The sequence below is a fragment of the Neodiprion fabricii genome, chromosome 6 (genome assembly GCF_021155785.1).
Source record: "Neodiprion fabricii isolate iyNeoFabr1 chromosome 6, iyNeoFabr1.1, whole genome shotgun sequence".
NCBI lineage: Eukaryota > Metazoa > Arthropoda > Insecta > Hymenoptera > Diprionidae > Neodiprion > Neodiprion fabricii.
In genome coordinates, this window is record NC_060244.1 from 19,713,089 (window position 1) to 19,738,516 (window position 25,428).

The window sequence follows — 25,428 nt, forward strand, 5'->3', positions numbered from 1 at the left end:
TGTAGTTCGTGGTAAAGAATTGTTAACCCTAATTCTTTAATGACAGTCCATGACAGTTTACAAGAGACATATAGACTGATTGAGTGCTTAAACAACCTTCGTCCGATATTCGTTCGCGCTCGGTGCTTCCTGTGCTGCGAAAATTACTCTCGTACTGTCGTCCGTTAAATTGGACGATCGGATGAATATGCGGCTGTGAGTGACGTGAGTAAAAACGTCCGTTTTATTACACACATTCAAGTATACAATTCTTTCGTGTCTTTTCTCTTTGCTTTTCCGGCTTTGCGGTGGGAACGTAGCCTGCGTCTTTCAGCAAGATAATTCACAGATAATATATTAAAGGTAATCGCATCTCGCTACCTGAACGGAAGTATTTATTCATACCTATGTATGAATGGTAGTTATTTCTAACGTTTTTCCATCCCTCTTCATAAATCACCTTATCAGTTTATTATGTGTAAACTTATCACTCGTTACGACACCGATAAGATTTGAATTGTCGATAGTTACAGTGCAGGTGGTATGTACTAATTTCATGAGGTTCTTTAGAATTTTTGATATAATGTCGGCATTCCTATAAGCAATAGTCAACCATGGCATTTTTTGGACTACAATATTAATAATCATAACAATATTAACAATCACACAAACGTTATAACTAATATTTAATCTACTCCTTCGGCTCTACAAATCTGTCGTACTATCATACTCAGCAAGCATTAAATTCGCTGTACCTATGCTCACAACTGCTGTTCAAAGCTATCGATTATAATATTGGAGACTGTTCCTTTTTTTTTTTTTTTGTCATCTACATCCACACTTGCTCTGCTACTTAATTGTTACCTTATGTTTTGTACGCACATTCTCTGCGCTTAAGTGCATATGGAAAAGTGATGTATTTACCTCCTTATTAGAGAATCACGTTGATAATAAAGCTATAATGAGGATATGGTAATATTGAAATCAATTAGACGTCTATTTCATCATGATCTGATAAAAGTCTTAGGGTTTTGACCCTTAGCTATCTGACTTGAGAATTTTTTTTACTTTACAGATGTCGGGTAGTATTGTAGAATTGGAATAGAAATTTGAATCAACCACAATGGTGGTTCTGTGGTCGGGGAGACCAGGCTGGCTCGGAAAATTAGGTGTCTTGCTGCTGATCTCTTGGCTTTTAGTTCTCATTTTATCAGTTTCCTACATATTCAAGAATAGCCCATCATCGTCATACAGCGATAGTCCAACTGATAGGGATCATGCTCAAAGATTGGCTCAAATAGTTAGTGATTTTGATGTTCTTAAGAAACAAAATGAAGCTCTCAAAAACATCATTTTGGGGTAAGTCAATTCCAATCAAGATCTTATCATTTTTGTCATTTTTATTATTGTTTGAAGTATTCGTAATCGATAATAACGATAATAACGATAAAGATGAGGTGATAGTGTAACATGTCTTTCTTGGTAACGTTTTCCTCGGTTGATATTCACTTGATATTGAGAAGATTTTAAGTTATTTACGTACCAACGAATTGTTACGTAAATAAGTACTTGTTTGTCTTGTACAACGGTGGAACATGTTTAATGGCAAACATGTATTGGTTCCATAAAGACTGTCATTCGATTTTTCAAATTTATTTCATCATAGCGAGGGTTCGAAACACATGCAAGGGGACCATTTGGGTACGCTACAAGAGAGATTGGATAAGGCATCTATTTATTACGATTTATTCGAGCACAATGGGCGTCAAAAGCCTCCGAGAAACGGTGAGCCATCTTTGGAATATGAACAATTGAGACGCAGGATACGAGACGGTGTGCAAGAAATGTGGTAACTAAAAATATTGATTTATAATCAGTAATAAACATTGTGGATTATCTGAATAATTCAGTATAGCCATAAATGCGTCTTACAATCAATCACCTTGTTTGGCAGCTAGTCAACATTCATTATTATCATACGCATAGCACTATTCATTTAAATTTTCTTAGGTACTATATTAACTCAGAGTTGAAAACTATCAAGAAAAACAATTATGACTTCACACCTGAACAGAGAGATAAAGATATTCAGGATTCACTGAAAAACGTTTGGGAGCACAAAAAATCGCTAATATCAGATATAGATAGATTAGCATTGGTTGATGGATATCAGGATTGGCGGGAAAAAGAAGCCAAAGACCTATCTGACCTTGTACAACGGAGGTTTAGGTAAGTATTCATGAAGTATCATCATGCATGATGTCGAAAATTCCTATCGAGCTGACTAATTATCAAAACCATTCCATCAGTTAGCTATACATTGTTCAACATATACCAGGTGCCATGTTATTATTATTCTTTTTAAGGTATCTACAAAATCCTAGTGACTGTGACAGAGCTCAAAAATTGGTATGCAGCTTGAACAAAGGATGCGGCTTTGGTTGTCAGGTAAGAATTAGGACTAGTTTGAGCAACTAATTTTTACAGTACTATAATAATTGTGAAGATTTTTGAACGTTGTGGTTTTGGATAAGTGGAATCTTGTATTTTGTACATAAAGTTCTGAGAAATCACGATGCTGAAAAGTTCATAAGTGTTTAAGTATTCGTGAAATGTTCACAGGTCCATCACGCTGCCTACTGTTTTTTAGTGGCATATGGTACAGAAAGAACTTTAATTCTTAAGTCCAGAGGCTGGAGATATCATAAGGATGGATGGGAGGCGGTTTTCAAACCTGTCAGCGATACATGTCTATCACCTACAGGTGGATCTCATGCTAACTGGCCCGGCGATGCAACAAAACAAGTTGTTTCATTACCGATTGTTGACAACGTGTATCCAAAGCCTGTATACCAGCCACCAGGTGTGCCAGCAGATATAGCACCTAGATTGGAGAAACTGCACGGTCATCCCATTGTATGGTGGGTTGGCCAGGTCTTGAAATACTTGTTGAGGCCGCAAGAAAATCTTGAAAGAGTATTAGAGTATTCTAAGGAGAAGATGGGCTTCAAATCGCCGATTGTTGGGATTCACGTTCGTAGAACGGATAAAGTTGGTACAGAAGCTGCCTACCATGATATAGATGAATATATGTTAAAAGTAAACGAATATTTCGACCAGCATGACATAAAGCTTGAAGACAGGCGAGTGTTTTTAGCCAGCGATGATCCGAAAGTAATAGTAACTGCGAAAGAAAGGTACCCTACCTATCAGATAATCGGCGATCCAGAAATAGCTAAAACTGCATCAGTATCTAGACGATACTCAGATTCGTCTTTGCAGGGTATAATAGTTGATATACATTTGTTATCGTTGTGCGATTATTTGGTGTGTACATTTAGCTCGCAGGTATGCAGAGTTGCTTATGAAATTATGCAATCGTCTCATCCAGATGCTTATAATCGGTTCGCCTCGTTAGACGATATTTATTATTATGGAGGGCAGAATCCACACCCGCACATAGCCAGGCTGGACCATACCCCGCGAAAGAGCAGCGAATTAGAATTAAAAATTAATGATCCAATAGAGGTCTTTGGTAACCACTGGAATGGTTACTCCAAGGGACGTAATGTACGGATAAACACGGTTGGTCTATATCCAAGTTTTAAAGTTAGGAACCCCATAGAGGTTGTTGACTTTCCTAAGTATCCAGAAGTCCCAATCGAAGCGAACAACGAGCAATGAAAAGTTTCTCGGACTGAAGGTGAAACGAATATTGGGAAATGAATATGACGGATATTCTCAAGTTAGTATCCAAGACAGAAAAATAGGACTGTGTAAATTCGTGAAAACAAAGCGAGTTTAATAAATTTAAAAATATTATGTACACTTTCTTTTTGAGAAACCAACTGTGCAAATTCTTGAAAACAGAGCGTGTATAATAAATTAAACAACATTATTAAACACACTTTGTTATTGAAATTTTGTACAGTGCTTGTCTTATAATTATTGATTGTGATTATACAGTGCTAAATTCCTCTTGTTAAATTTGACATAAATTAGGATCATGTACATATACAATTAAGATATTTATATTAAAATTCTGGAAGCACTGTTGCTAAATTATTAGAAAATTTAAGATATAAAACCTGCAGACAAAGCGATGTATATTTTATCAGTCATAACAGAATGCAAATAACGTGACATCTGTGCCAACGCAGTTAAAATATTGCGAGTTAATACTACCTGAGGAAATCGATACATATATTACGCGTGAAATTGTACAATTTACAGATTTTCTAAATACTATTGGACTACATAATATATTTGATTGAATAATTTATTGAACAAATTCATAAAATATTATTTGTTTTCGTTTTATTAGTGTTACACGAATTATTGTTAATATGGAGTTGATATTTTTTTGTGCTCTGTATATAGAATCGACGGATGTATACCCAAATACTCAGTAATCAAGAAAGATACATTAAACTGGGATGATTGGAACTTGTATTATAAATTCATACTAATGATTACACATGTATATAATCATGCGGTTACTAGAAGGGCGCAGCAGATCAAAACAGAAATAATCGAATTATCACAACACAACAGATATAATGAACAAAACCACAGCCCATCTGTAAGTATTTCTGAAATTGATTGTTAGTAAAAAATCCCAAATTTGACGGCAAGCAAAATATTTTATATAAGAACTAAACATAGTGTTACGTTATACAAATCATCAGGGCTTGTACATTGCGTTAGTCATTATTTAATATTTAATGCTAATCGATAAGATTTTGCTAATATTACATATATTCATATATATTTAAATATATATGAATATATGTAATGTTAGCAAAATCTTATATATATATATGGCCTCAGGTCTTTACCTATAACCATCATATTGGGGAGTTCCCACCAATTTTTTGGACCCTATTCTATAAAATTGTAATATATTTTCTACCTTAATCCAGAAATTTGACGAAAAGAAAATTAAAAAACGAGTAAATTTTTACTATACTGAACAATTGAATTGAAATTGCTATTAAATAATAAATATTTCATTACCGAACACGTAGGGAGCTTGAAGAATTTATGATTGAAACTCTTTACCTGAAAAATTAGTGGTAATTCAATGTTAATATGTAATAAATGCAGAAAGAAGATAATTTTCAATTTCAAGTTATTCGTATGTAACACCGTGTTGGTGTCTGTGTTCCGAAATACATTACGTCAGAGCTGGCAAAGAGAAGCAAGAGAGCGATCGCGCTCGCGTTTTTCGAGTTCCCGATTTTGTAGCTCCTTCCAAGGGGCTCTACTTCCATTACTGTTTCCGATACGAAATTAGTTTTTGCAGTTTTTGGAAATAATTTTCGAGGTGCATTAAAATGTTACCGACTAATACTCTGCCGTTTCTAGCATCACGGAGGCTGTAGATGTTCCTAATTTGTTCAGATTCAACTATCGCCACAAAGGTGTTGTGTATCATTCATTGCTTTCTTAAAATAAGGCAGAGTATTGGTCGGTTACTGACATGAGGCTATGTACCTACATGCATCTCGAAAATTAATTCGAAAATTATATTTCGTGACTGATGGTATTACGAATTTGGCGGGGGGGGGGATAGGAAAAACGCAATTGTGGGCTCTATGTTCCGAGCACGGCGTGATTGAATGAAAATCCAATATGGCCGCCATGTGACAGCCGTCTGGTTTGTCCCGTATTTCTTGCAGTGGAAATGATAAAAATTGTAGTTCAGTTCGACAATCAGCAGCCAAAATGTACAAAACTACGCGTTCCAATATCCGAGACGTATTTTTTCTTTGCCGGTGTTACGGAAGTGTGAGGTATGGTGAACATTACGTAACAAAATCTATATGTCAGTACGATGAATGGAGGTTATATTATGTTGCATATCCTAGTTTAGCTGTTATTCAACTTCCCATGTAGGACGATCACTGCGTATATTCCAAGTTGTAAAGTTGTTACGTTTTAGGAACCAGTCTAACCATTACGATACACTGTGCATCAAAAATGATGCTACACAAAAAGAAATCCGTGAAGCGTTTATAAAACTATCGAAAGAAGTGAGTTTACCGTCAGAGTTTGATATGATTTTCGTAACATAAGTAAGCCGCTTTATTCTTCATTGCTAACATTCACTTCAAAGACACGATTGCAATACAAATGTGAATGGTTATCGGTATTTGTAAATGTATCAGTCTACCAAATAACCGATAGTCGAATCAGGTTTGTATTTCAAATAATAAATTGGCTTTATGATTTCTCCAGCTCGGCATACCCCTTCAGAGCTATCTTATCTTAATATTGTTCCAGCTCCATCCTGATGTGGGAGACAATGGCAGCCATACAAAATTTGTAAAAGTAAATGAGGCTTACAGAGTTTTGAGTAAGGATTATACTAGACAACAATACGATAATCGATTAAGACATGGATACACGTTTGTTCAACAACCTAAAGGAGAGCAAACTTACTACGAGGCTGAGCCAGTGTAAGGATCGTTAGTTTTTATTTTGAAGGATCAATTTCATGTTTGGATTCCCTGTTTCTCATTTTTTTTCGATATTGAAATTCAAGTTCCATGTATCGTTGAACTATTCATTTGGAATCATTTCCCGAGTGAAATTTTTCTCATCGTCAGCTGAATTATTCTTAAAATAATGAGGAAAGTTGCCTTTGGATTCATGACTTTCCCTGATGTGGTTTGCAATTTCCACATCTGTTCGATACTTCCATTTTTTCACAGTTATCGAGATCCAGTATACCAAGCAGCTCATAACCCAAGAAGAACTGAATTTCATGATGATTACTATGGAGTAAAGGGTGTAAGTCGTTTTTCAAACGTTAAAATAGCATTGATCTGTGTAGCATTTGCCTCCGTGATACTTGCACTTGAAATGATGATAATCCGCAAGTCTGTTAAACGAAGTCAACAATACTTGAAAAATCGTAGTCTTGAAGTCGAGGGTAACTATAAGAGGACACGTTCCTTGATGGCGACCAGGACTCGTCAAGAACAGATAGAAACTTTGCAGAGAGAGTTTGACCTTCAACATGGTATTCATGATTTAGGTGCAAACGAAAAGTAGGTAACGAATTTTAGTAAAATCAAGTAAAATAAGAAATAATCTATTTTACCGACCGAAACGTTATCGAGGCGAAAGTACTAGTTAGTGTAGATACAAATCTAGCCACAGATTTGAACTGTGAGGAAATTTAGGCAATTCAGGCATAGCAGGTGAAAGATCGACGAATTAGTCGTCTAAAAGCGAACGAAAGAGAGAAAATGAAGTTCTGGCTGTAAGATGCCTTTGGATATCTGTTTCTACCGCATTTTGAATTTATATATTTTTTTCTCTATAAATTTACCATCACCGAGTACCTAATATAGCTACACTGCAGGCTGTGTCCATTTATGTTACAAATAATAGTTTTTTACCCGTGTACAGTAAAATGGTTATGTAACTGAAATATACAAAAGATTTTAACCGTATACGTAAGTGCGTATATACATACTTATGTATATATTAAGCATTGTTCTTTATTTGTGCTGAGATAAAAGTTGAGTAAAACTTTTCACAATGCTGTGCAGAATTAATTTTAATAAGATACCTACTTATTTACCCTGCTGAATATTAGTTGACTTTCTTCTTTCAACTTTATCATAAAGAAATTTCACTAGTACCGCTGGGGAAATTCTTATAATATAATGAATATTATGTGTAGTATTTTGTTGAACGTAAAAAGTGTAATATAAAGTTGATCTTCTTTTCTCGTACAGCTTTAGTACTCACTTCAACCGCAGTCACAGTAATTATATAATTGACAGTTTATTATATACAATTATTATACAGTTTTAAATTATTGTAGTGTTGGGATAAAGATTTACCTGATCTGCTATCAGCGATAACAATAACAACAATAATAATATCATAATAATGATAATAATGAAATAAAATAATTTAATTCAAAGTTTTGGGGAAATAATAAACATTTTATCTGTACAATAAATTCAAAAGAATCGAAGGGCACCTTGTCCAGATTCGCATAATTATATGTCAGTTTGAACGACATGCTTACGACGAACTATTCCACGCAAAGCTCTCAAATTTTTTTAATGTAAGTTACGATTGCTGCGTGTGGATCAGATGGTGTAAAAACTGGCTTCCCATCTTCGTCAACGTATTCGGCATACGGGAGAGCGTAAGTGGTTTCGAATCCGAGTCGCTGACACAGCTTTCCCGAATAGAAAGAACTGCAATCGCATCGCAAAACGTCGAAACCGAGATCCTTGGCCAAATTTCTATACAATGGAAGAAAGAAGAAAAATTATAGGTATTATCGATCGATAAATGTACGTTGCGATTTTTTTCTTACATTAAAAACAGTACAGTAGGTGAAAATCTTCGAAACTGAAGGTTTGGTCATCTATGCATTTTATCACATTTCATAAATATAAAAACAATAAAATGCAAAAACCTGCACTATTCCCTTGGATGGCGAGCACGGTGTGATATTTATGATAAATCAACTCAAGGATGGAAAATGAAGGCATTTATAAATAAATATTGTAAAAACCGCTTCCCCTTTTACCGAAGTTACAAAAATAGGTCAATTTAGGTCAATGACTTTTTACTCTTCTTTCCGAACGGATAACGGAAGTCGGTGCTGCAAATAATTGACCATATCAAGAAACACTCTATTTGTCCTTTCTACCGTAAAATTAGCAAGTTAAATTTTGTCATGGAAGTCAGGAATTAATGAAATACCTAACGTGAAAACTGTCATATATTGTTGATATTTGCAGAAATTTTTCATTTCCAACGAACAATCATTCTTTCATTTTATACAACATTCGAGATAAGCATGTATTCTTTTGTGCAGCTACTTACTCCGTTCTTTCCACCAGCGCTTTGGCCACACCTCTGCCTCTCCATGTTCCGTCTACAGAAACTATTCTCAATTCCAAAACCCTCTGATCGGGGAATTTTTTCGCCACGCCAGCTTTCGTGTCTACGTGACTCAAGAGTTTCAAAATTTTTTTGAATTTCGGATTCGCACAGTTCGTCACGTACTCAGGCTCCCCTTCCTTGGGCGGTTCCATTACTCCTGATAAGAGGGGAGGAAGGAATAAATAATTATCCAAGGTAGGTATATTGCATTAATAAAAAAAAATATATATATGTATATATAAATTGGCTAAACAATCGATTTGTTGAAATTAGAAAAAGTGATATTCGACCAAAACCAATACTTTTCTTGTATCATCAAAGGTGATGAAAATTAATAACGTACGTATTCTTTCTTCTTTCATTTGAAACAAATTAGAAGCAGAAACAACAGGTTGAAAAAAAGGATACGCTGTGACGTCACCCATCCTAAAGTATATCTATGTATATCGAAATAGGCGAAATTTGATTCCTTATAACTTCTGCAATCATCATTTATAACGGAGATGAAAAACATATGACTCAATTATTTTTCAATTCTCTACTTTATGCACGTGAAAAGCAAAAAATGAATTTCCCTTTCGCAGTTTCATCGCTTATATTACTCTTGGGTTTTTTTTTTTCTCTCTCTCTGCACAACCGCACGAATATGCGCGAATCCGTAATTTTCCGGCAATATCTCACCGTTGAGTAATACCCCTATAATTTCACCAGATGAGGAAACGGCCATCATACTGAGGTTGTCGTCGATGCTCGACATGCTGTAATCTTCGAGTTCAACGCAGGTGCTGTTCTCTCCATCGGGAATCAGTTGGATTGAGTGATTCAATGGTTCGTCTCTGAAGAAGAATCGCCTAAGGAATTTCAACACGTTCTCTTTGTCTTCGGCGGTGATTATTCGGAAATGGTAGTCCATTCCCCCTCTCGACGAAGCCTTGTCCGCCAGCTGAAACGGTCATTCAAGCAGGTATGTCAACTATTATCAGTCTCTGTAAATATCTCTAAATCGCTGAAGAAGGAGTAGAAAATTATATTTTCTTTCTGCAAACTGTCTATTACGAAAATATTCGATAAAATGACACCTGGAAAGTATTAATTGTAAATTATTACCGTAAACTAAACTTTCATTTGCCTGTATACCGTATATGAGGCATTTCACGTGTAATTGACCTGACCAAAACCCATTTACCCTCTCAGAACTGGTTAAAGCTTTGTAAAATATTCTCAATAGTACGGGGAAAAAAAGAAAAAAATTTCAGCACGCAAAGAGTCCTCTGCAAAATCAAAGTAAACAACGTACACTACCAAAATTTTTATTCATTTAATGATGTCTGAAGATTTTGTAGGTCAATATTCGACCTTGTGTCGACTCGTGAAATATCCGGAAATCATTGGATGAACGTAAATTTCGATTGTGCACTTTGTTTCCTTCGAATTTGTACCGTAACCACTTGCTGTCCTTGAAACTTTATTTTTCTTTTCTTTCAGAATTTCATTCAGAAAAAAATTCATAGCTACAAAAGTAAATTCGGTTTCACCATGAAATTTATGCATATTTTCCTACACTGACAAATAAGTATTGTCTGAAATTTTCAGCGAAAAAAATTTATCGTCTCCGAAAAATCTTGAAAAACTCTAGTGTTTTAAAGTTTTTATCAACTTTCAGGGACCGCCATGTTCCTTTACGTATTGCAACTTTAAAATTCACTCGAAACTGAAACTTTTCCATTCGCAATTTTAATTCTTTTTATTTACCATCGTCTGTAGTTTTCGAATTATACCGGATTGAAACTCGGACGTTGTTCATTTTCGAATATATTTTGCCGGCTGTTAACGTCAATGTTTAGCTTTTTTCTGAATATTACATGGGCTGTGTATTGAAAATACGATATGAAACGAAAAAAATGTGCCAGTAGAAGTACCAAGTTCTGATTCTACAGAGATCAACAGATAAACTTGACAAAGCCACTGTGATATAATTGTTGCAAACTATCAATACCGAGTAGAGTTTTATTTCATTTTATTCTTCCTGTGAACCTTCCTATTATATTCTGAGCAAGGATTACAGATTATAAGTTTTAATTTTCTCTCAAGTAGAGCGAATTATCCACTGTCGTGATGAAAATTACTTAAGCAGATTTACGGTGTAACAATGGGGATTGGCGCGGTTTATTAATATAGGATTATATCTTCATTAAGATGCCTCGCGTAGCGGTTATTATTTAGTAATTAATTTGAGGAAGAGATTTGATAACGCGTATATTAAAATCGCGCAGGTATTAGCGATGCTGTTGCGCGTTTGTTTGAAAATATTTCCACTCGGTAGATGAAAGATGAAAATGTGAAGTCTAGGCAAATATTTACAGCTTCTTACCGAGTATCGAGATATTCTCGGGGCATCTTTAGCGAAGTCAGTCTGGTGCTTATCGTTGTTTCTAAGCGTGGTTGTCTGCATTTTTGCAACGAGTTGAGCCTCCATTTTCAAATTTTAATAACTAACGACAAGTTGAAACTGCGTAAAGGAAAGCTGGGGAAGCCGTTCGCAAAATTGGAACGAATATCGGAAGAACAATAGGAACGACGCAAGGAAACTCCGGAAGCCACTTTCACTACTCTCATCAAGATCTTGTATCAATACGAAACGAATCTTTTCATCGAGAATTCGTAATGGTTTGAATACCACAAACTCCCTGCGTAAAATATAATTAAGCTCCTTCGCATCAGGTGTTGTCGCGATTGGTAATAATGTGGCACTGCGGCGAGTGATATGAGGCGTTCTCTTATATAGGCTTTAAAGCCTGTCGGGAAAAGCCATTCTTACGGGTTAAAGGACGAGGCTTGGCTATAGTTTTCGACTGGTATCGTTTCGCTAACGAGATCACTGGGGAGATTACAGTTGAGGTCGACCTTACTCGCCTACGAAAGGATACGGAAATGAAGAAACTCGTAATTTGCATCACGACAGCCAAAGGAGTTGCCTGATAGTTGATCCTGCGTTAACGCGCGTCCTCGAGAGATGAATTATCATAATGCGTCACGATGCCGTTCTGTACCGGACCTGGATCTTTCGGCAGTAATAAACGGACCTACGAGTATATCGGCACCGAAGACGTTTTACGCACTTGTGCATTTTTGTTTCCACATTTGTCCATAACTTTTTTATACAGTGCTGTCGATAGGGAGTGATTTTTATGCAAAAAGAATATTTTTCAACATTTTATCCCGTAGAGTTAGATTTTCGATGCTTGTGGAGCGTGCGTCGAGCGCCGAGCAGTGCTGTAAAAAAAAGGTTGGCGCATGCGCGCCACAGAAATACGCTGTTTTACACACTAGGGTTTTCCTTCGCGCATGCGCATTTTCGAATAAAACAATTTTACGCACTGTGTAGTCGAGCGTAAGTTTACTAAGCTCAATTTTAAACGCTGCCGGTGGCATCTTCGGTGCGTCTCAGATCAAACTTTCCGCGTAGACTGCAAAAAATATCGGTGCTGATACAAGTGATATTCGAACGAGTGTGGCTTGCGGTTTGAGCCAAAATCGTACTTGTTACACGATATATACTATTCGATGTATGGTAAAAAGTCAAAATACATTTAACGAGTTTTTCAGTTGTTTGCTGTAATACGTCCGTACAATTTTGAGTGTTACAATTTTTGACCCGAGTTCGGAATTACCGGTTTGAAAAATCTTGCCGGAAATAAATATTAGATCGAAAATTCCACAATTTTCTTTCTATCGTGCAAAATCCGGTTACATTCACCATTAATAATTTTGCTATTCCTATTATTGTTTGTATAATTTTTATCCATGATATTCGGCATGTCATTTCGAGTTTCACAATCTGGAGCTGAAACTCGGAATCGCGGGCCTAGAAACGTCGATGATTAAATTTTGTGAAACCGATTAATATTTTTAGATTCTGGTTCACGGTCGGTCGAATGAACAGACTTCGCGATTCGCATTTTTAATTTGGCGCTTGATTTTAGACAAAGACGTTGCCATCAATCACTCCAAGGATACATTATCCAATCCATCGGACAATTTTTAAAAGGTATAATGTCAGAGTGCGTAAAAACACGGTTATTCTTACATTTAGATTCATCCTGGCGACTTAATATGATCTGCTCTGATACAGAATATTCCTATTCGATACAGGCTTAGGTCGCCTCATTAAAGTGTCATTGTATTATCGTGTATTACGTTACCTTATAACACACATTATCGTTTAACAATAAACGTCTCGCGATCTTCCTCTAAAATTCTCTTGTGCTATCGAGATTAGTCTCTATGTATTCATTTCTTTTTCTTTCACACAGACACTTCAAAGTCGTTCATTTGTTCAAGCAAGTGTAATTTTTTCGCGCGGTAAATTTTTCGTAAATATATCTGTTTTTTTTTTCTGGTACAAAATTTTGGTATTCAGAACTTTACCCGAATTATTATTATTATTTTTTTTTTGTTTCACTTTTCAACCAACTACAGTGCGATACCCACTTGGCTACGTGTCTCTTAGGATAAATCCACGTTCCTAAGAGAATTTGATCCTAAGAAAACGTTGAGATCAATTTCCTACAAAACAACCCTGCGATCATATTCCCCCTCAAAAAGCGAAGGAAAGAAGAGAATTTTTTTCACTGAAACTTGTACCGTCGTGTTGGATGATTTAGGATTCCCTGGGTGAAATTTTTGTAATTCGCAGCCCCTAGTCTATAACCATAAATGATATCTTGAGAATGGATCAACGGATTTGAATGAAAATTGGTACTCGAAGGTTTGTTTGGTGGCTATTCACGAATTTCAGGCTAGAAACGCGAAATTCAAAATAGCGATTCCAATGTGGTAGAGAAAACATCAAAAAATATTTAGATCTTGGTAGGAATTAGTAGGCGGTAGTTTCTTGGGTCAACGATAGAGAATCAAAGGTCAGATTTCCAAAATTTGTAATGATGGTTCCATGATAGTGGTTAAAAAATTTTTAAAATCGTCATATTTTCATGTAATATGGCACTTGAGGACTGTTAAATCGTCAATCACGAATCTGAATTTGTGAACAAATTTTTATTTTTCGTATTGGGCCGTTCTTTCCGAAAAATATGACCTATTGTTTTTTTGGTGTAAAAATTATACATTTTTTACCCAGCTGAAAAGTTTTCTTTTGGATACAAAATTTGCGAGTTTGAAACGATTTAATATTGAATATGTATAAATTACAATCAAAATTTTTTCGGTGCGGGGAAATGACAATGAATACGTGTGGAAGCTAACGTGACAGAAAGAAATAAATAAAAAAAATGGACGACAAATTTCGGTAATATATACAATAAAACTTTGTTTTTTCCTGACTTTTCAATTCGTCTTTCGAACTCGCTATCGGCTGCTCATATCCAAAATACGGTTTTTCTATTTAAAATCAGACGTTAATTGAAAAATCTCGAAAATGAAAAGATCGTGGATACGGACCTCGAGGTATGTGCACAAGTATACCATACATGTAACCATGGTCAGTTACATACTACACACGGTATTCCATGTGAACCCGACAGAGATTATCCCTGACCGTCTTACGGACAGACTGTTTTATTTGTGAATTTCAATGTATTCAGGATCTACCGCCGTTTTTTCTATCTTATTCTGGTGTTTCGGTCAAGACCCGATGATAGTTTGTAAGTAGCTCCCAAAACTGTACGGATGAAATTTTTTTCCCTCATCGTTCAAGTGTAATTGGCGAGAAATTTAACCATTATTGGTGAAATAAATAGCCTGCAAACGTAAAACTGATTACAATTTCCTCAAAGGATTAAAATTGACGTGGTATATTCGTAATCTTTTGAAAGGAAAACAACGAGGATGAAAAAAAACTTGGGAATTTGAAAAAATATCACTGCTCTTGAAAGTTTGTGTAACGTTATGGAAAAAAACACATTAATTACGCGCCAAATGGTCAGGGCTAAGCCTTGGCCGAGTTGGCACGGGATACACCATATATAATTCGAAGGACCCAAACGTGGAACGAGATAACGCGCGAATGTACATATGTACCCTATATATCTATATAAAAGCAAAACAAATCGAGCAACCTTGATACTGCCAAGGGTTGAGTTGTAGAGAATCAAAATGCGAACAAAATGAGCTTTAGAACGACTCGATCGGATCATTGGTACCTGAGAAAACCTCGATAAACAGTAAAAGTCTTAGTTTTTATTTAAAATTTCATATCGCAGTCATTTTTTGAGTTGTAACGCAGGTTCTTCAGGCAATAGTAGTGATTGGTGTGTTCTTTATTTGTGCATAAGACAGGTGCTGTCGGATGAACAGTTTGTGCACGATTGCGATTTGAATTTTTCAATCCCCTTTAAAACGAGATTGGCGGATGCGCACAACTGAAATGCACTACTTTTCATACTACGGCTATAATTTGCGCACGCGTACTTTCGAATAACTTGATTTTATACATTGAGTCATTGAGCGTAAGTTGCCTAACGTCAATTTAACGCGTTACCAGTTGCACCGAGACAACTCAAGACGAATGAAATAATTTCGTTCCTTGTTGAGAATATTGAAATTAAATAAAAAACAAAAAAAAAAAGAATAAATAAATAATAATAAAATGAAGAATCGTGGTATCACGGGTTGCAGACAATGTTTCTACCGGCATCAGATAGTGTCAATTAAAATTTCAAATTCACTGTGATGTTTGTATATTTTAAATAGAACAAGTTAGCTGTTTATTTCCGTATAGCATAACCGTAGTCCACAATAATCAACTTGTCAAAACACATTAGTGTATCACAGTGATAACTGACGCGATTAATTGATAGTCGCGTGTACGAGATCTATGCACAATATACCCCGAGCCCACAATGTTACACCTGGTTTCTAATAACTTGGGTAAATTTGATTGCTCCGATATTTATCTGTACATAAGCATGCGTAGGTGTTGACAGTTTATAAACGACAAACATTTACAGACAAATATCCAGCATATTAATTGCTGAGACACCCTCGTTCAATTATCACGGTAATGCTTGTACAATTTACACAATATTAACCATATCTAATCCAAAGTTATACACGTACATTGGGCAAAACATCCAGCTCTGATTACTCAATTATTTTCGTCCTTAACCATAGCCGAATAATACTGTACTGTATAAAAAATGAAAATCAGTTTTCTAGTTTTAAGAAAAAAATTTATCATGCGTTAATGTATTCTTTTTGATTACGCGATCTGGTGCTATATTTTCTTGCGATTATTGCGATAGTCTGATGCAGGCCCGGCGATAAATTTATATTTAGACCTTATTAAATGAGCAAAAAAAAATTAAAATTCTCATGGCTGACAACTGTAACCACACTAAACAGTTATTCGTGCCACGTTTTGCAATTCCGACAATATTTAAGCGGTTATTGAAATTTTCTTTCAGCTATATAACATACAAGAAACTCGTACACCGAGTGAACAATATTTATTCGCATAACTCGATGGTTGATATAATACGCTGATTCGCGATGATAATATAATGTAACAGAGGATGAATAATCCTTGGATATATATGGTGTCATGGTGTCAGTATGTCCCAGAATTTCGGATATACTCCAACTATTATGCTAGGAATCCCATCGCTTTCAAATAAATTAAATCCTTTCTCAGTGGGTTGCGGTACTTACAAAGCTTATTCGCACGTTTAAATACTTTTTGCTGGCCGTTTGTCAAGCAATTATCTGAATTAACATGTTTCTTTCGTCGATGTTTCTCGTGCATATCCGGCAGTTAATAAACAACGGGTGGATAATATTTACATGTGTATTAAGCATTATAAAATCCATCAACGCAAGTTAATACAAGATCCTATAGACATATGCGTTAATTCGCGACAGCGGTCAAGTTGATAGAATTACGAGTAGCCTAGATTTTCCGTGTGACATATCACTTGGTTATCCTGTACAGCTGGGCTTCCAATAGCGTGCGGACAACTTATACTATAATATTACCAGCCGTGTCATGTGAACCGGTTATTCCGGCACAATCGTGTCGGAAGTGAGAAACCGTAATCGGTTTAATACCTGCGATAACTCGATCTGCAAGCATGCTGCAAAAATTCAACTTCTTACACGATGCAGGAAAGAAAAGACCCGGCCGGTTTTTGGGGCAAACAAATATGGAAGGCCACCCGGCGTCATCTTTTCATCGGTGGTGTGAATTCGGTACTGTACGTATAACCAGTCGTTCGATTTCTGCATCATACACGTGTGGAAGTGAATTTTGTTCGAAATTGTTTATCTATTTATAGAGCGTTGAAATTCGCGGTGGGAGACACGTAGAGAAGAGAGCGATAGCCAAGATCAAACGAAAGGCAAAATATTTCTCCAACAATTAACGTACTGGCAGTAGTGGTTCTGAATTAAAAGGCAAATGTTTTTTTTTTTTACATGTGATTTTTGTCTTTTTCGTATTCTATATACTATACAGCGAAATAATGTGAAAAAAAAGCAAAGCTCGGTAAATATTCTAATAATACTACGATATGCATTTGCGAACACTGCGTAACGGTGTGCTTGCAGAGTTCCCAAGAGAATATAAAGTAACGCGCCAAAACAGGATGCTACCCATTTGCGCTGGCCAAGTGTTCGTTTTCATTATCCAATCAGCCGATCATCGAGCGTTGGACTGTTATCCCTCCAATAAATAACATCGTTGAAGCGGATAAAGTGAGACCGGAAGTTATCGGATTAACGTGATATTATATACGTTTAATTTTTTTTATCAAGATCGCGTGCATTTGCGGTGCACAAAATTTACCCGGTAAATTAAGCAGTTGCAAATTTGATACTGTCTCGCAAAAAAAAAGAAAAAGAAAAAACAACGAAAAAACGTACGCGAGAATCGAATGAAATCAAATCCGTCGACGCGGAAGCTGATCGAGTTATTGTACCGTATTTGAGGTTTTTATTTTCATCCCAAAATTTCATCTCATTTAAGTTTCTTTCATTCTATATAACTTTCCATCAAGTTCTTCGAAACCTTTTACAACGACCCAAAATCTGTATCATCATGTTGCAGCAGGTGATAAATCATTCGGAAACTAAACGTACCGATTAATTGGTCGTACAAGGTTCATGGTCACATTGAACGACTCTTGCAATCCTTGAGGCGGGTACGTACGAATATAAATGTAACGATAAACGGGGGAGGTAAAAACGTACAATCAGCAGGTACCATGCATGTAAATAAATGTGTAAGAAACGAACGGCATCCACATCGTAGAGTGAATATATTATTGTACAGAACGGTGCACCGGGTGATAAATCATTCGAAAACTGAACGTATCGATTGTTTGGTTGTATAAAGTTTAAGGTCACGTCGAACGCCTCTCGGAATCCTTGAGGTGGTTTAAGTGAGTAACAATATATGTTAAGTACGGATCAGACAAGCGGTAAGGGCATGACCAGTCGAGAGAGGCAACTCTAATTGTCTGAGTAAAAAACAAACGGGAATGAATTCAACAAAAGTACTCCACTTACAGACAGCCGGCACTGACCGAAAACTTGATTATATTGTAGCCGGAGCGAGAAATAAATAAAGTAAAATTAATGAACAGAAAAACAAAGCGGCGTCCGTTTCTGTAATACTTGGCGCATTCCTTGTTCACAGCTCGTTACAGCCGATCCAGCGCTATCGACAATTGCGGTGCGGTAAAAACTGCGAAGAATTGAGGGGAAAAAAACGCATACCCGTAATACCGGTAGTTCGACAGCCGTGTCGGACTTTGTTTGCTTAAGGATATTATATAATACTCTGATACGTAATTTTTAATTACATTTTTTATTGCCCCGCAACGGTCTGACCATTGGTTTTTGATATAAGAAAAAATTCGTCCGAATTATAGGATTATTACCTCAAAGTATCTGACCTTTTCCAACTTATTGTTAGATATAGCATGTAAAAAAGTACAGGCTACTTAATTCAGTTTTTTTGCCGAAATTTCAAAAATAATATTGAGCACGTTCTTATCTTTAAAAATGCTAGAATTTCTCTACAATTTTTTTTTTTTTTTTTCATTTCAAATTATGAACCGAATACGAACTCCCAAGGTGTACGAAAACGAATATTTTGTCGTTTGTATTGAAACAAAGCCAGTCCAACTGTCAAACCGTATTAAATGATTATTTTCAAAAATTTAGCGAAAAAAGTGAAATGAATATCATTTTGACAAAAATTATTCTTTATACCTTATACTAGCAAATAATAAAAAGAAAAATTCACACAATCTAAAAAGGTCTAATGTTGCAGAATTAATCTACATTCTGGATTCGCACGATAGATTCTTTTCTTGGTACCCAAGGTCAATGATAAAAAATATCCACAGATGTTTGCGATTCAACCCTTTGACGAGGGAAACATTTATCGAACAAAACTTACGTTTTACGTAAACCATTTGACAGAAGCCAATCTGGCAGAACTGCAATTATCAAGAATTAATAGGCGTTAAAAATAAAATAACCAATTAAAAATCAATGGCATACTTACTAATTTGACATACAAGGACAACTTGAGATCAATCGCTGAACCTACTCGTACATTTTTAATGTAAAGAAAGCCAATGTCTTTAATATATCATAAATGTATCAGAATGATTGGCAATTGCTGTAGAGCTGTGGCATAAAAAGGGAGCTAAAACGTCGCGACAACATTTCCCATGGCTGTTGTACGTCGTTTTTACATTCCTGATGAGCTTGCCCTGTCTTAAGAACTGCCCATCTACCAATCCAAGAACTTTATCTTCAACAGGCGTGCTTATAAGGTATTTCTCCTACGGCGTGCATCAATCAAGAATAATCACCCCATAAAATCAGCAGCTCAATGTGCCTTTTTGTTTTATGAGAAAAAGACCTTTGCACAAGGATCAACTCTCGCAGCAGCAACTTCACAGACAGCGAGGTTTCAGGCGATATTTTTTTTTTTTTTTTTTGTTACCACTCGGTCATTTAAAATGCCTTAGAAGGAGAGGCGAGTGTCCTGATCATCGTTCGAACGCGAATGCAGGGTACGTGCTACACGTGGAAGAATATGGCTTATGCTTAATCAGGCGGAACCGAATCGACCGATGCGATTATAACGCTTATCGAGGCGTAAACTTTGTAGTAAATTTTTATCCTCAATTCTATCCAATCGCGAAATATGTGCAATACGTGTCATATTGAGAAAGGAAATTCTGCCCCAAGAATTTTTTTAGTCGGAACCGCATGCCGTGTACATATGTAGATATATCCGCATTCGTAAGTCGTTAGAATTCATCGATTACGTAAGATGTATATTAAGTAGTTATATTGTAAACCTAATCGGACAATCGCGAAACCGCTGACAAAAAGTCGATTGGCTTTGACAAGAAGTCATTGCAAGGCTTTGTACCTACACAATAGATGATGCAATTCATATTTTTATCAACAAAAAAGGAAGGAAGTGAACGGAAATGAGTCACGGCAAATTCGACCAACACAAGCTGAAATATGAACAATTTGAGAAAAGTTTTTATGATCGAAACGTTCAAAATGATGTCGAACGTTCTAATTATAAATGATATTTTTTCACGTTGCTGATATCTTAGCTGATTGCGTCATTAAAATTTGTCAAGATTCATTTATATCGCATATCTAGTATAGAAACGTTGTTTCGTTTTCGCAAATAAGATGACCGAGAATTATTCACGGTTTTTAGAATTCCGTACCTCATGAGGGAAAAACGGAACCCTTACAGGATCACTTTGTTGGCCGTCTGTTTGTCTTTCAAGACCCAATTTTTGGCCCGAGTTACACACGATAGTTTTTATAACAAGCACGAGATTCGAATAGTACAATAATATGCAATTGCAATTTGGCTATCGCAAAAACTTGTTATTTATTTGTCCTTCCATTAATATATATAATGATAATTAACAATGATAATTTATTGCCAAAATTAACTTCAAACGTACAGTAAGCTTACATGTGAACATGACAACTAATATTAAACTTGAAGATAAAATTAGACTGCACCTTCACTGAATAATTTAACCATTAGAATCTTATCATCAACGGTATCAAACGGTTCCGAGTAATCCAAAAATGCAACAATAGCCGGCCTGCTTTTACACAGTTTCTCATATATAGATTAGGTCACTAAAGCAACGACATCATCGGTGCTTTTTTCTTTCAAGAAATCAAACTGGTCAGATTATCTTATGCTTTTCAGAAAGAATTCATACAATACTGTAAAGATCACCATTTCAAAAACTTTGGACAGGTTGGATATGAGTGAAATTGGTCTATAATTGCTTACTTGATTTCTATGGCCTTACTTGAATATCGGGATTATTTCAGCAGTTTTGAATTGCCGTGGACAGATTGCATCACTGATAACTTTATTGATGTCTGGCTGTATATGGGGATCGTATATATACGTCATGGCATTTTTAATCCGGTTACATTACGCGGATGTGCGATAATAACATTGACACAGTGTCAGCTTTCGATCCGATATTTGTTATACATTTGCAAAACTGCATGCGTAATGCGCTCAAGTGATGAACGCATTGTCATCGTTGGCTGTGGATCAATCGAGTAAGGCTGAAAAATATGAAAGGTCTTTATATATTGAATATTATTGAACGTCACGGTTATGAGCGTAGGAATGATACGCGATACATTTAAGTATGTCATTTGAATATGTGCAAAACTTAGCATACGTAATTACCGACGGTGATAAGTCTGGTACCGGTGTATTTAATTATAGGTAAGCATTTATCGGTAGCATATTTATACACAGGTATACGTACATATATATATTTTTTTATTTAGCACTGCCCGTTTAAATTATACTTTTATGCAATGTGTGTTTAAAACGTTATTCTTACAATTAATTAACGATAGCTATCACCGTCAATTATCGTGGAACTCTGCACATATATTATAAATATACAATATACTCGGTGACAATTTTTCATTCTTGTATATCTCTGTTCTTTTTCTTTTCAACGATTAGTTTCACTTTTTCGCTGCACGCGATCATTAATACGCCTTTTTGCCGTTCCCATGTAAAAAGAGAATAAAAACTAATAGATTTTGTGACAGATACATCAATTACAGTGTTTATTGTTGTTTCGGCTATTCGTGTAGCTAGAAATGACAAATTTTACTTCAGTTATAATAAGTTATTGCCAAAAGATCGGTAAAACAAGTTGGTTTTTTCGCTTTTATTCCCTCAAATGCTACTGTTTGATAGAAAAAAAATTCCCCCCGAGAGATAAGCTCTCTAGCCCAAGTCTAACACGTCGCTCTTTTAATTTTCATTTGCCATTCATTTAACATGGGAAAACTTGAATTTTAGTTAAAAGTTGAATATTTTTCAAATTCATACGTGGATTCTCGAAGCTGATTCTCAGAGCTTTTCTACGTAACAAAGCATATTTATCATTGTTGTATAATACGTGTACATAAAATTCATCCGATAAATTTTGAAATCTTTATTGTAACAATACATCCTATTAAAATGTTTTAGTAACTGTAACAAACAAAATTTTTGTGTAGCAATGAAAATCTCGACGTAAATATTCACACTTAATTCGTTTTATTTTTTTGTCACTAGCGATTTTGCAGGAATTTGCGATATATCATAAAATATATTCTCCAAAAATTTTTTTCCTTCTACACAGATTAAAACAATGTACAGAAAACATATGTATACAACTTGTTCGTCCGATCAATTCGTTGTCTAATTATACATATGAATTAGTCGGCCAACATATCCGACAGATTTATCGCCGGAGGTATCAAATATTATGTAGAGCATAATTGAATTCTTGTAGCTTTGACCGTCAGGATATTCTAGGTTTCACTTGCAGGAAGGAGGGTGGAATTGAAGGAAAAAAAATTGACAGAAACAGGTTTTTTTTTGCAATTTGACAGGCAAATTAGCATCGAAAATCGTCAAAAAAATATCTATCAAATGTTTTGTTTTTCTTATTTATTTTTTATTGCGCGGCAAATTAAAAAGGAGCTTATATCCAGCCTCGAAGCGATTGGAAGAAGAAGTAAAAAACAGTCAGTGATTAGAGTTTCGCGCGGCCTTCAAAGATGTTCAAAGTCTGCGATTATTTTATTTTTTTTTTTTTGTCTTTTAAACTGAAATACGTACACGACATAACCGAAAAAATTTTCGATTCATTTTTCCAATTATTATACACACGTACCGTAATATTAGAAAACTAATAATTCTAATGAATAATTTTTTCGATTTCCCGGGACAAACGAGAAAATAAAGACGTTTGTTTAAGCATTTAATAATCGCACAAACTCAGGCAGATCACATCGAACACCCGGGGTTAATAACCATCCGTATAATACAGCTGCAACTGACAAATTACATAACATGACTTACGATATCAAGTAAGATCGGCGGTTGCCGATCTGGCCAAGTTCGTTGGACCAAAAAAAAAAAAAATTTTTAAAATTGAAAAAAACCAATAACATTAACCCGCGATTATATAATACCTATAACACAGTCGTCGTAGATCACGAATTAATCCAGTTGTTTGTGCCGTTGCAGATTCTATTTTACAAATATCGTAATAATGATAAGAATAACAGGCTGCAATGGCAAGCGAAGCGTGCAGTGGACACACCCTTTAAATTCAATGTGCACCAGCAGCCGGATCGCCTTATCCGAGCAACGTTCGTGTTGTATTCACGTGTATCCCGGCTGCGTGTAATTGTAAAATAAAAAAAAATAAATAAATAAAAATAAAAGAAAAAGAAACGAAAAAAAAAAAATAAAAATAAAAATGACGACGACAAAAATTCATGCCCATGAAATTCCCCGATCAGTTGCGTATGTACGAAACGTTGTAAATTTTAACGGGCGTTTCGCGCACGCATTGCACTCTACGTGCCTACGATTGGGTAATTTTTAAACCACCCGGCTCCTTTACCGTCTTGTTCCGGGTTCGGAATCTGATTTTATCCACGTTTCTGTTTCAACTCGTGTTTCAAAGCGAGGTAGGTAACATACTAAAGTGTGTGCGTGTGCACGTGTGTATATGTATGCATACCATTACCGGCTTATCTCAAACCGGCTGCATTGCAGTGGAAAATGTAGCAACGAAGATATTCGACTATTTTACATAGTTTTTTTTTTTCGTTTTGGCGAAATTTTATCACTCGTTTTTTTTTTCAAGTTTGCATCAACTGATACAAGATAAGACGATTTATCGGGATGATAAATCGTGTTCGGAGGTAAAAAAGAATGATGAAAATCAGTCGATGATTTGATCGGTAGAAAGGGTAAGAAAAAAAAAAAAAAAAATTAGCTGCACAGGCAAATGTTAATTTATCGACTGAAACAGAAATGATATATCAATATTTAATTAACGTGTAAGGCGGTAATAAAGGACGATATTGAAATACTCGGTACTTTTTTTTTTTTTTTTTTCAAGAATTACAAAATTATCCGAGAATTTTTCAATTTTCATATTATTTCATACTTATCTCTAACAAAAAGGAACACTTCGTATCCGAAATCTTTTATAGACATATTCCAGTAACCTGGAGATTAGCGTTAAATTGTTAATCTTCGCGATTGAATTTTATTCACTGAATTCCGACGGCTACCTGTTGCAATCGTCCCCTTTGGCTTTGTTCGTAGATCCCTTCTTGCGAAATGCGAACGCGTTGCGTGTTTGCTCGTGTGTTTGTGTCGCGTGTACGTGTAACACCGTACAATATATCTTACAAAGTTCCGGCTCGTTACTCATTCTTGAAACTTGATTTCAGTTTCCGCGACATATGTCAAGTGCTCACATGACAAACTGATATCCACGTCACGTTTACATCCTGCGTTCTATTGTACGAAGGCAATGGGATAACGAGCAACGGCAACGGTATTACGTTTTAGACAGATCGTGGATTAATTTCTCTGTATACCGATTGACCGAGTAGGCTCGTCTCGTTCTGCAGATCGCAAGTAAATGCTGAATTAATTGCACGGCAGATAATCACTTGTAATTGTCCTTCGATCGTCGATTACTGAATGAGAAGAATTTGACCTCGGCTCCCGATTTGTCAGCTTAGTTTGTGTGTTTTTTCTTTACCGACACTCGCGAGAACAGAAAAAATTAACGAAAAAAATGCATTGTGTTCGGTAAATACCGAGAAGTTAATGTTTTATAAATCGAAATGATCTGGGTTTCGTTTCATAGCTTGACGAGTTGTTGCTCGAATCATTTGTTTTGTTCACGAAGATTGGTTGGCCATAAATCGATATGTTTTATTAATTTTATTATTAGATACTTGCGCGTGAATAATTATTTCAAGTATGAAGATGGAGAATATTAAAATCATAAACAAAATCTTGGATATCGATATTTCGTTTCGAATTATTTCAATTATCTCGTTTAGACGATTACTTGCTACAAAGTTACCGAAACGGATTTTCTTTTTCTTCGGTGGTAAATCCGATATTGCGATTATTTCGTTGCTCACGATAACAAAATCGGCTTA

General features: G+C 35.7%; 4 protein-coding genes across 10 annotated transcripts in view; 3 read left to right on the forward strand and 1 right to left on the reverse strand.

Annotated features, from left to right (window-relative positions):
* On the forward strand, positions 1–5,179 carry LOC124184228 (alpha-(1,6)-fucosyltransferase). Of its 4 annotated transcripts, XM_046573693.1 has the most exons (7): positions 1–204; positions 300–342; positions 1,055–1,338; positions 1,646–1,828; positions 1,990–2,208; positions 2,346–2,427; positions 2,602–5,179. In XM_046573693.1, the coding sequence occupies exons 3-7, from the start codon at positions 1,103–1,105 to the stop codon at positions 3,661–3,663; spliced, it is 1,782 nt and encodes a 593-aa protein (XP_046429649.1). In that variant the 5' UTR covers positions 1–204; positions 300–342; positions 1,055–1,102; the 3' UTR covers positions 3,664–5,179. The 4 variants fall into 4 exon arrangements, with proteins under 4 accessions (XP_046429649.1, XP_046429651.1, XP_046429648.1 ...); XM_046573695.1 differs by lacking the exon at positions 1,055–1,338; XM_046573692.1 differs by lacking the exon at positions 300–342.
* On the forward strand, positions 4,425–8,093 carry LOC124184233 (dnaJ-like protein 60). 2 transcript variants are annotated; one of them, XM_046573704.1, is made up of 4 exons: positions 4,425–4,561; positions 5,924–6,014; positions 6,265–6,440; positions 6,696–8,093. In XM_046573704.1, exons 1-4 carry the CDS (start codon positions 4,539–4,541, stop codon positions 7,036–7,038), a joined length of 633 nt encoding a protein of 210 aa, XP_046429660.1. In that variant the 5' UTR covers positions 4,425–4,538; the 3' UTR covers positions 7,039–8,093. The 2 variants fall into 2 exon arrangements, with proteins under 2 accessions (XP_046429660.1, XP_046429659.1); XM_046573703.1 differs by lacking the exon at positions 4,425–4,561 and adding an exon at positions 5,318–5,774.
* Positions 7,894–25,428, reverse strand: part of LOC124184231 (arylalkylamine N-acetyltransferase 1-like) — a 22,476-nt gene continuing 4,941 nt past the window's right edge. Inside the window, exons 1-4 of one of the 3 annotated variants that reach the window (XM_046573700.1) lie at positions 11,273–11,662; positions 9,583–9,844; positions 8,842–9,058; positions 7,894–8,252 (exon numbers count right to left, since the gene is read on the reverse strand). In XM_046573700.1, coding sequence (XP_046429656.1) covers positions 8,054–8,252; positions 8,842–9,058; positions 9,583–9,844; positions 11,273–11,377 — 783 coding nt within the window. In that variant the 5' untranslated portion in view covers positions 11,378–11,662 and the 3' untranslated portion in view covers positions 7,894–8,053. Of the gene's footprint in view, positions 8,253–8,415; positions 8,618–8,841; positions 9,059–9,582; positions 9,845–11,272; positions 11,664–25,428 lie in introns of those variants that run through there. The other 2 variants (XM_046573702.1, XM_046573701.1) reach the window with 2 other exon arrangements.
* LOC124184230 (fasciculation and elongation protein zeta-2) overlaps positions 9,734–25,428 on the forward strand; it is a 45,149-nt gene continuing 29,454 nt past the window's right edge. Inside the window, exon 1 of the mRNA XM_046573699.1 lies at positions 9,734–9,865. The gene's annotated coding sequence lies outside the window, so the exon portion shown is untranslated. The remainder of the gene's footprint in view (positions 9,866–25,428) is intronic.